Source organism: Mobula hypostoma, chromosome 3 (genome assembly GCF_963921235.1).
Source record: "Mobula hypostoma chromosome 3, sMobHyp1.1, whole genome shotgun sequence".
Lineage (NCBI taxonomy): Eukaryota > Metazoa > Chordata > Chondrichthyes > Myliobatiformes > Myliobatidae > Mobula > Mobula hypostoma.
In genome coordinates this window covers 105870783-105882984 of record NC_086099.1, presented here as the reverse complement: position 1 = coordinate 105882984, position 12202 = coordinate 105870783, and the positions used below count along the sequence as shown (strand labels likewise).

General features: G+C 39.6%; 1 protein-coding gene across 6 annotated transcripts in view; it reads left to right on the top strand.

The window, feature by feature from the left end:
- Positions 1 to 12202, top strand: part of pde5ab (phosphodiesterase 5A, cGMP-specific, b) — a 116826-nt gene that overhangs the window by 80293 nt on the left and 24331 nt on the right. For all 6 annotated transcript variants that reach the window (XM_063043554.1, XM_063043555.1, XM_063043552.1 and 3 more), the window contains 3 exons: positions 2643 to 2789; positions 7842 to 7967; positions 8179 to 8273. In XM_063043554.1, the coding sequence (XP_062899624.1) occupies positions 2643 to 2789; positions 7842 to 7967; positions 8179 to 8273 (368 nt within the window). The remainder of the gene's footprint in view (positions 1 to 2642; positions 2790 to 7841; positions 7968 to 8178; positions 8274 to 12202) is intronic.

The window sequence follows — 12202 nt, the reverse complement described above, 5'->3', positions numbered from 1 at the left end:
TCTTTTCAACATTTGGTAGGTTTTAATGAGGTTCCCAAGCATTCTTCTAAATTCCAGTGAGTACAAGCCCAAAGCTGCCAAATGCTCCTCATATGTTAACCTGTTCATTCCCAGAATCATCCTCGTGACTCTCCACTGGACCTTCTCCAATGACAACAAATCCTTTCTGAGAAATGGGGCCCAAAACTGTTGACAATACTCCAAATGCGGCCTGCCTACTGTCTTAAAAAGACTCAGAATTATCTCCTTGCTTTTATATCCTATTCTCCTTGAAATAAATGCCAACTTTGCATTTGCCTTCTTTACCACAGGCTCAACCCGTAAATTAACCTTTTGGGAGTCTTGCACAGGGACATCTAAGACCCTTTGCACCTCTGATGTTTGAAGTTTCTCCCCATTTAGATAGTAATCTACACTTTTGTTCCTTTTACCAAAATGCATTATCATACATTTCCCAACACTGTATTCCGTCTGCCACTTTTTTGCCTATTCTTCCGAATTGTCTAAATCCTTCTGCAATCACATTGCTTCCTCAGCACTACCCACCCTCCACTTGTCTTTGTATCATCTGCAAACTTTGCCACAAAGCCATCAATTCCATTATCTAAATCATTAACAAACAATATGAAAAGTAGCGGCCCCAATACTGACCACTGAGGAACACCACTAGTCACTGGCAGCCAACCAGAAAAGGCCCCATTTATTCCCACTTGCTGCCTCCTGCCTGTCAGCCATTCCTCTATCCGTGCCAGTATCTTTCCTGTAATGCCATGGGATTTTATCTTGGTAAACAGCCTCATATATGGCACCTTATCAAATATCTTCTGAAAATCCAAGTAAATGACATTCACCATCTTGTTTGTTCACCCTGCTTGTTACTTCCTCAAAGAACTCTTAACAGATTTGTCAGATAAGATTTCTCTTTACAGAAACCATGCTGACTTTGACATTTTTTATCATTAGTCTCCAAGTACCCTGAAACTTCATCCCAAATAATGTACTCCAACACTTTCCCAACCACTGAAGGCTAACTGCCCTATAATTTCCTTTCTTTTGCCTTTCTCCCTTCTTAAAGAGTAGAGTGACATCTGCAAATTTTCAATTCTCTGGAACCATGCCAGAGTCAAGTGATAAGCAATGCATCCATTATCTCTTCAGCAAACTCTCTCAGGACTCTGTGATGTTGTCCATCTGTTATTTCTTCAGCAGTCTCTCTCAGGACTGTGTGATGTGTGATGTTGTCCATCTGTTATCTCCTCAACAACCTCTCAGGACTCTGTGATGTTGTCCATCTGTTATCTCTTCAGCAACCTCTCTCAGGACTCTGGGATGTTGTCCATATGGTCCAGTTGACTTATCCCCCTTTAGATCTTTCAGTCTGCCTAGCACTTTTTCCTTTGTAATAGCAATGGCACTCTCTCCTGCTCCCCGACACTCACGGACTCTGACACACTGCTAGTATCTTCCACAGTGAAGACTGATGCAAGGAACCCATTAAGTTCATCTACCATTTCTTTGGCCCTTATTATTACCTCACCAGCATCATTTTCCAGTGGTCCAATATCAATTTTCACCTCCTTTTTGCTCTTTATATAACTCAAAAAAGTTTTAGTATCCTACTTTATGTTATTGGCTAGTTTGCCCTCATATTTTGTCCTTTCCCTTCTTAGAGCTTTTTTAGTTGCCTTTTGTTGGATTTTAAAACTTCCCTATCATCCAACTTCCTAGTCACTTTTGCTAACTTATATGCCTTTTCCTTGGATTTTATGCAGTCCTTAACTTCCCTTGTCAGCCACAGTTGCCTACCCCTGCCATTTGAGAACTACTTCTTCTGTGAGACATATCTATCCTGCGCCTTGTGAACTATTCCCAGAAATTTCAGCCACCTCTGCTCTGTCGTCATCCCTGCTGATATCCCCCTGTAATCCACTGGGCAAGCTTCTCTTTCATGGTTCTGTAATTCCCTTTATTCCATTGCAATGTTGATACATGTGACTTATGTTTGTTCCTCTCAAATTGCAACATGAATTCAGTCATATTGTGATCACAGCCTCCTAAGGGTTTCTTTCTCTTAAGCTCCCTAATAAAACCTGGATTATTATACAACACCCAAACTAAGATAGCCTTTCCCTGAGTTGGCTCAAGGACAAGCTGCTCTGAAAGGCCATCCTGTAAGCATTCAACAATTTCCCTTTCTTGCGATCCGACACCAGCCTGATTTTCCCAATCCCCTTGCTTATTGAAGTCCCCCATTACAATCCTTGAGATACACCAAAATATAAAAGATACTATTACTGTTAATTCTCTGCCTGGATTGCAGGTGAAATGGTGAAAAGGACCTTCTGAAATATGCAGTTGTGCTGGAGGAAGTTACTGTGGTTCACCATGTGAAAGGCTGCAGAAAGTTTGAAGTGAACAAGGATGGTTAAAATTAACATGATCATAGTCGTTGAGGATATTATTATGACTTCGCTTAAAGATACTTGTATTTCAGTGCTTTGTAAATGATTACTTGTTCTGTCAGATCATGTCTTAATTAGAAATAAAAATTAAAATAGGAAAAACAATATATCTTGGTAACCATTCATCTTATGCATTTATATTATGTTCATTCTCATAGGAGTTATTTTCATTTTTTATAGGTCAAGACAGTACCTTCTGCTCATTCACTTAAGCTTCTAGATTTTAGCTTCAGTGATTTTGACTTGTCTGAAGTTGAGACAATATTGGCTGCCATCCGGATGTTCACAGACCTGAACTGCTTACAGAATTTTCAGATGAAGTATGAGGTATAACTAATTTTGAGAGCCACCGTTCAGTTAAATTTTGTATATTGGCAGAAAGGAAGACAGTAATGTATTTTGGTAGGAAGGATGAAGAAAGTACTGTTAAAAAACATTGAATTTTGAGCACTTTATATCTTATAGATATAAGAGCCTGACTTGTTTAGAAAAAGGAAGAAATTGATTACATTTTGCATAACCTTGAATCAAAATACTTTAAACTGGAATGTAGTTTAGAACCCATGTATCCTTCCTACATTCTCAATATGAAATTGGTAGAATTTATGAAACTTGCAACTATTTGGTTCGACCATTGGGTTGAGAAGTACTAGTTCTGTGTCTATAAAGGTAAATGCTTTTATTCTGTTCTCCTGTATTCTCAAGTAGAAATGAGGAATTGGGGACAAAACTCTGAATCCAAAGCTGCTGCCATTCTTACAAGCTTGAAATTATTTGTCAGGAGTAAGCCACCCATTTGTTTGGGACCTTGTTGAAACAGATTGACCTGACCTTCAGCTGAGTGAACCTGTATGATGCCACATTTTCCAATAGCATCATAATGTGAGTGGGGAAGTTGGTTGAAGAGCAACCCTCAGGCATAACACAGTCAACAAGATCTTTGACAACCAATGTAACCATGCGTCAAAAACAATTAAAATTTCTACCTTTCAGGAGTTTTCAAGAATTACTAGAATCTATTAAACATATTCAAATTGCTATAAATAATAAAATGTTAAAAACATTTAAATGAAATAAAATAATTTTAAATTACTTTTTAAATAATAGTAATATTTATCATGTTCTATTACAGCTGTCCTCCATTGAAATTATTGAAGAACTCATTGCAACACTTTTATTATGTGCAAAATTCTAAATGTTGTTGGCACTGACATAAGAAGTACAGTTGGATTACCCTGAAAAGTCCAGCCTATTATGTACCTGTGGAAAATTCTAACCATGTTGTATTTTCTTAGCTCTGCTCTCTTTGCCTGCATTCCATGCTCAGAGCTTGTCTCACAAATCTCTCAGTTAATGCTATAAATGACAAACAACTCCTTATGTTACTGTATTAAATAAAAAACATTCTCTTCTGGCAGTTATTTCTAAATTTCCCTGTTATTTTATTTGCTGTCATTCCCTGCTTGAGAGAATTTGTCCTTATCAACGTTTTTCAGCTGCGAAGTTCATTCAGGACAAATTATCTTTCTATTTATCTTTCTGTGGGAAGTGTTTTGCCTTCCATTTCTCATTGCCTGCAATGAAAGAAGGGGAATTATGGGTTGATGTTTAAATAATTTTAAAATAGTAAAATAATCTTTTATATCCTTAAAGTTTATTTTAAAGATCTTTAAAATAATCTTAAAGAAATATTTTTAAATATTAAAATCTTCAATATGTTTAAAGATTAGTGTATAATAAGTCATTACAATTTTGTTTTAGTTAAACAGCCATTCTCTTGCTAAGGTTCTGTCACAGCTGACTGATGTTTATGTTCAAATAAAATTGAAAATTGTATAGGAAAATCCCAAGAACTTTCTTGGTGATTCAGATCTATTTCACAGTTGGAGGACATCCTTTGACAGCTTTCATCTTCCAGTGTTGCCAATATTCAGTATGGATTGTTGATACTGTGTAAGCAATATGTTGAATAATCATTGAAAAAGTCCCACTGCATAGACAAGAATATTTTTTCATATTATATTGGAAATGGAACAAATCCATTTATTCTCTAGTGCAAGGAAACTAAAATAAGTACTTCATGTATATCATCCATTCCATTTGTGCTTCTGGTATATTTTGAATTAATAGTAAAAGTTTGTAGGTTTGTCCCCAAAGTTCTAACTTCTTCTGGAAGTAGAGAAAGCATTCAAACTACATATAATGTAACTAACCATGCAACCAATGCTAGATAAGCCTCAGCAAAGCTAAGCCAGAAGTTCTAGGTCTATTTCCCAAATATTGCTAAGTAACTTAGAAATAATAGCATGCAGCTATAAAGTGTGCAGACCTGGGTCCAGTTTACAAGCTTGACGGTACTGAATTCCCTTTTCTGAAAATGGATGAAATGATTGTGTGCACAAGTAATCCACTGCTTTGAAATTTCACTGCAGTAGTGGGATTATCGAATACTGAGTAATTAATTTAGAGCACGTTCAAATACACTTATTTATCACTCCCTTCACCCCCCCCCCCACATCCCAGACCCTGTCTCTCCATCACTGTCCGAGAAACTGAAACCAATTTTGTAAGCAAAATAGCCCAATGAATCAGTAATCTAAAGACACATTCACATTACACCAGATGAACCTGGACATTACATTTGCTAAAATAAATAATCAGAAAATATAAAGCAAAATTTTATTTAGATTGGCTTCAAAATTGACAAATACGCCATAGAAGACTAAGCAAGCATGCAAGTTTATTCGTATAGCACTTTTCAAATACAAGGCAGTTCAAAGTGCTTTACAGGAGATTATAATTAAAAACTCCAGTGAAAAGAAAAGTTTTAAGCCTCAATTTAAAAGAACTTAAAGTTGGGGCAGACTTCAGATCCTCTGGAAGTTTATTCCAGATACGTGGAGCATCGTAACTAAAAGCTGCTTCACCATGTTTAGGTTTGACCCTGGGGACGGTACGCAGACCCGCCCAGATGACCTGACAGCTCGGGAAGATTCACAATGTAGCAAGAGATCGGAGATGTATTTTGGCTCCAGATCATTCAGTGATTCATTCATAAAACAGTAAGATTTTAAAGTCAATCCTCTAATAATAGGCATCCATTAGTCTCATGAGACCATGAGCTTGCGCCTTGGAAGGTTTCCAGGGCTCAGGCCTGGGCAAGGTTGTATGGAAGAACAACAGTTGCCCATGCTGCAAGTCTCCCCTCTCCACGCCACCGATGTTGTCCAAGGGAAGGGTATTAGGACCCATACAGTTTGGCACCAGTGTTGTCACAGAGCAATGTGTGGTTAAGTGCCTTGCTCAAGGACACTCAGCCAAGGCTCGAACTAGCGACCTTCAAATCACTAGACGAACGCCTTAACCACTTGGCCATGTACAACAATCCTCTAATAGACAGCCAGTATAGCGATTTGAGAACTGGAGTGATATGTTCTACCTTCTTGGTCTTAGTGAGGACTTTAGCAGCAGCATTCTGATTGAGCTGCTGCTGTGTGAGGGATTTTTTACGAAGACTTGTGAAAATGCCATTAAAGTAGTCAAGCCCAAAGGTAAATGCATGGATGAGTTTTTCTAAATCTTGTTAAGACATAAGCCCTTTAACTCTTAACTATATTTTTAAGATGGCAGTAGGCTGACTTTGTAATTGCCTTAATGTGCAGTTAAAATTTGTCAGAGTCCATCACAACACCAAGGTTTATGGCTTAGTGTGTGGTCTGTATTGATAGGAATTTGAAGTGACCACTGACCTAGACCGAGAATAGGAGTGAAGAGGTGTTTTTCCGACTGAGGCCTGTGACCAGTGGTGTTCCACGAGGATCAATGCGAGGATCTCTGTTATTTGTGACATACACTCAGTGGCCACTTTATTTGGTATCTCCTGTACCTAATAAAATGGACACTGAGTGTATGTCCACTGTCATCTTCTGCTGTAGCCCATCCACTTCAAGGTTCGACATGTGTGTTCAGAGATGATGTTCTGCACACCACGGTTGTAAAGCATGGTTATTTGAGTTACTATTGCCTTCCTGTCAGCTTGAACCAGTCTGACCATTTTCCTTTCTCATTAACAAGGCGTTTTCACCCACAGAACTACCGCTTTTTTTTATCGCATCATTCTCTGTAAATTCTAGGGACAACAGTGCATGAAAATCCCTGGAGGTCAGCAATTTCTGAGATGCTCAAACCATCCCATCTGGCACCAACAATCATTCCACCTCCAGTGAGCTGCCCTGGGAAGTGTTGTACAATAGAGAGGTTGAGGAGTACAAGTACATGGTTCCCTGAAGGTGATGTCACCGTTAGACACAGTGGTGGAGAGGGCATCATCAGTCACGGCATTGAATATAGAAAATGAAATGTTGTATTTTTACAGAATATTGGTGAGGCCACATTTGCAATGTTGTGTTTACTTTGGGTCACTTTGTTAAAGATATGATGCCATTAAGCTGGAAAGAGCGGAAAAGGTTTATAAACAGTGGTGCAGTGCTAGCCGGAGCACACTGGAGCATGTCCTGCACATTCTTAAGAAAAAAGCCAAAATAAACAAGCTAATTAATTAGGTGCCACCCAGGGTGATTTGAGTATCTCAGAAACTGCTGATCTCCTGGGATTTTTACACACAACAGACTCTGGAGTTTACAAAGAATGGTACCAAAAACAAAAAACATCCAGCGAGTGGCTGTTCTATGAGTGAAAACATCTTGTTAAATCCACTTGCTGGATTTTTTTTTTGTTTTTGGCACCATTCTTTGTAAACTCCAGAGTCTGTTGTGCGTAAATCCCAGGAGATCAGCAGCTTCTGAGATACTCAAATCACCTAATTAATTAGCTTGTTTATTTCAGCTTTTTTCTTAAAGATGTGCTGGGTGTGCTCCAGCTAGCACTGCACCCCTGTTTATGAGGATGTGGAATGGTTGGAGAGTCAAGAAATTGAGGGCATGGTGAGAGGGGAAAAATTTAATAGGAACCTGAGGGGCAAGTATTCTACCCAGAAGGTAGTTAGCATATCGAATAGACTGGTAGTGGTTGAGGTAGGTACATTAACAACACTTCAAAGACACTTGGATAGGTGTCCGGATCAGAACAGTTTGGAGCAGGGGTTCCCAGCCTTTTTTATGCCTTGGACCCCTACCATTAACTGAGGGGTCCGTGTACCCCAGGATGGGAACCCCTGGTTTAGAGGGATAGAGGGAAGCATGGGTAAATTGCACTAGCTTAGATTGACATCTTGGTTGGCATGGACTCGTTGGGCCGACGGGACTGTTTCCATGCTCCATGAATCTAGTGAGTGGTAGCACCACTGAGTTATCCAAGTTGAATATTTTTTTCTCTAAAGTCGCAGTTACATAACTATTGATTCTTTTCCCCCTCTCACAGGTTCTTTGCCATTGGATTTTAACTGTTAAAAAAAACTATCGAAGACATGTAGCATATCACAATTGGAGGCATGCATTCAATACCACTCAATGTATGTTTGCTCTGCTGAAGTCTGGCAGGATTCAGGTTTGTTCCTATTCATTTTGCATTTATGTGCTCTATTATTGTTGCTGATTATTATTCATGCTCAGTTTTGTTCCCTCTTATGTTACATAGTTCTTGAGTATAACAGTGATTTTGCATGCCTCTTCCTCCACTTGTTTAACATCCACCTACTCTTAAAATAGACTATTTTCTCGAGATTAGAATTTAGAAGTCCTGTTGTCTTTTGTTACAGAGCAAGTTAACAGATCTAGAGATTTTAGCTCTCATCATAGCAACACTGAGTCATGATCTGGACCACAGGGGAGTGAATAATGCTTTCATAAAGAGGTAAATGTAATGAGTCAAACCTAATTCTCGATAGTGACTGGATATTAGTACTGATGTGTTGTACTGTGTCTCAGACTGGTTTGCGAATGAGTTAAGGGCTTCAGTCTCTTCCAAATCTGTAACTTTCTCCAGCCTTTTAATCCTCTGAACTCTGTACATTCCACGAAATTTGGTCTAATTTGCCCCACGCCGTTTTCATTGTTATAACATTAGTGCTTGTGTTACTTAGGCTGCCAAATGTTTGAATTAGATTCAATCATAGAGCAATACAGTATGGATAAAGGTCTTACAGCCGAATGGGTCCATGCTGACCACCGTGTCCACCCAGTTCTCCCAATTTCCTGTGTTTGGCCCATATCCCTCTAAACCACACCCCTCCATATACCTATCAAAGGGCTTCTTAAATGATACTGATATACCTGCCTCACCCACTTCTTCTGGCATCATGTTCCATATACCCTCTGTGTGTATACGTTGCTCCTCAGGTCCCTTTTAATTCGTTCTCTGTCATCCTAAATCTGTGGCCCTAGTTTTTCCCTACCCTGGGGAGAACACTGTTATTGCCCACTTTATCTACTCTTCGTACAATTTAAGACATTTCTATAAGGTCACCCACTTATTCTCCCATATTCCAAGGATTGAAGAACCTCTCCTTATAAATCAGGCCCTCTCATCCTGGCAAACCCCTTATAGATCTTTTTTGCACTCTTTCCAGTTTAACCACATTTGCCTTCAACAGGATGACCAAACTTGTATGCGTGCAGCCTCACCTATGACTTATGCAACTACAATATAAAAATGGATTCACTTTAAATAAATTTCTACTCCTCCCTCATCAAGATGTGCCTTGCAGTTACTATTACCAGGTGCTCAAAAAGCTGAATGACCTAAGGGTGCATAAGTCACCCGGACCAGATGAACTGCACCCTAGGGTTCTGAAAGAGGTAGCAGTAGGGATTGTGGTGGCATTAGCAATGATCTTTGAATAATCATTAGACTCTGGCATGGTGCCAGAGGATGGGAAAATTGCAAATGTCACTCCGCTCTTTAAGAAAGGAGGAAGGCGGCAGAAAGGAAATTGTAGACCAGTTAGTCTGACCTCAGTGGTTGGGAAGTTGTTAGAGTCAATTGCTAAGGATGAGGTGATGGAGTGCTTGGTGACACAGGACAACATAGGACAAAGTCAGCATGGTTTCCTTCAGGGAAAATTTTGCCTGACAAACCTGTTGGAATTCTTCGAGGAGATTAAAGGTAGGATAGTTAAAGGGGATGCAGTGGATGTTGTGTATTTGGACTTTCAGAAGGCCTTTGACAAGGTGCCACACATGAGGCTGCTTACCAAGTTAAGAGCTTATGGTATTACAGGAAAGTTACTAACATGGTTCGAGCACTGGCTAGTTGGTAGGAGGCAGTGACTGGGAATAAAAGGATCCTTTTCTGGTTGGCTGCCAGTGACTAGTGGTGTTCTGCAGGAGTTGGTGTTGGGACCACTTCTTTTTATGCTGTATATTAATGATTTAGATGATGGAATAGATGGCATTGTTGCCAAGTTTGCAGATGATATGAAGATTGGTGGAGGGGCAGGTAGTGTTGAGGAAACAGGGAAACTGCAGAAGGACTTAGACAGATTTGGAGAATGGGCAAGACCAATGTTCCCTCTAATTTTTAGTAGTCAGTGTGCGCAAAAATCTTACGTTGTGCAAACTGAATGCACACGTGGCACAGTTTTTGTAGGTTTACAAAATATTTGACATAACACTGCTCAGAATAACAAAAACATACATATTTAAGTTGCTCAGTTATTTTTTCTCTCTCCTGTCTTTGGCATTTACCCATTCTTTGTAAACTCTATCTAGACTAATAGAACTTCCATCCCATTGATGGCTTTTGATTCTTATTAACATATCCAAATGATATTCACCTAAACGGTTTCTCAGCTTGTTTTTGAGTTGATTCATTAGGCTAAAATCTCGTTCACAGTCTGCACTAGACGCAAGAAAGGTTCCCCAATGTCCACCAACTATGCAAGGTCGCAAAACTGTTCATTTTGAAGTACAAATGCCACCATTTGAGCAAAGTTTGAAATCAGTTTGGATTTAATTTTTTCTTGCACGGAAAATTTGACATCATTTAACTGTCTAACTATTACAGTATTTTCCGTTAGAAAATCATGATATTTTAGACATAAGGCATTAACTTGTTCATCGCCAAATGTGAAGTCACAATCTGCAATTGCGGAGAAATCAAAAGCTGACCGTTCTTGTACCTCAACTTTGATCTCCTCTGGGTTTGATTGTTTTCATTCTCGCTCATCTGCACTCAACCATAACATGCGTAGCACTCCTGAACGGGTAATGACGGGTTCTGTTGCCTGAGCTTTTGTACACTGTCCAAATACTTGCCAAATGATGCTTCAAAAAGTCAAGTTTCCAAATATCATCCCACTTCTCTCCACCAGCAAATTCTCCAGCAACTTTCGCATCATGACAGTACAAACAGATTACTCCAGTTTCGGAATCATACATAAATATTTCTCGTAGCTGAATGTTCATGACCTCATGAGCTTTCGGTGTAACAGTTTTTACTATTTTGTTAAGCCATTCAACTTTACACAAATTTGCAGTTCTTTTGCACTTCGTGCCCTTCACTTCTTTTGAATTCGACATAGTGAATCAATACTTTTTTCAATAAAAACTTAGTAAGTTATCTACAGGATTTAAAACATATCTTTGTAAACTTTACGACCCGAACATTGTCCGCCAAACATGGCTGCTGCCGTGATGCAGCTGTACAAACCGGAACAGGAAAGGCGAGGTGATATAAATTAGTGACGTGCATTGAGGTATTTGAAAAATCGACTAACTAGTTAACAGAAACAGTTAGCTAAAAGATTATTTTCAATAAGTATAATTATTAATTACTACATTATTTTGGGTAACTAATCTTTTGTGCGCACATTAATTTCCTTTGTGTGCTGGTTGAAAAACGTGTGTGCGCACACACATGCGCGCATCTTACAGGGAACTATGGGCAAGACAGTGGAAAATGAAATACAATGTTGGAAAATGCATGGTCATGCACTTTGGTAGGAGAAATAAACGTGCAGACTATTTTCTAAACAGGAAGAAAATTCAAAAATCTGAGATGCAAAGGGACTTGAGAGTCCTTGTGTAGAACATGCTAAAGGTTAACTTGCAGTTTTGAGTCGGTGGTGAGGAAGGCAAATGCAATGTTTGTATTAACTTGGAGAGGTCTAGGATGTACTGCTGAGGCTTTACAAGGCAGTGCTGAGGCCTCACCTTGAGTATTGTGAACAGTTTTGAGCTCCTCACCTAAGAAAAGATGTGCTGGCATTGGAGAGGGTCCAGAGGTGGTTTACCAGGATGTTAGTGGGAATTAAAGGGTTATCCTATGAGGAATGTTTGATAGCTCAGGGTCTGTTCTCATTGGAATTAGGGTCTGTACTCGTTGGAATTAGTAAGGATGAGGGGGGATCTCACTGAAACCTATCGAATGTTGAAAGGTCTAGACAGAATAGGTGTGGAAAGCATGCTTCCCATGGTGGGTCAGAGCCTCAGGATAGGGGAGCATCTATTTAAAACAGAGATATGGAGAAATTTCTTTAGCCAGAGGGTGGTGAATTTGTGGAATTTCTTGCCACATGAGGCTGTGGATGGTCAGGTCGCTGGGTGTATTTAAGGCAGAGATTGATAGGTTCCTGATTGGACACGGCATCAATGGTTACAGGGAGAAGGCCTGGAATGGGGCTGAGGAGGGGAAAAAAACAATCAGCCATGATTGAATGATGGAGCAGACTTGATGGGCCAAATGGCCTAATTCGGCTCCTATGTCTTGTGGTCTTATCATAGTGCCCTCCTCACACTTAGAGCTGGGACGCAACATCTGCGGCCGACCCTGACCAACAGAGG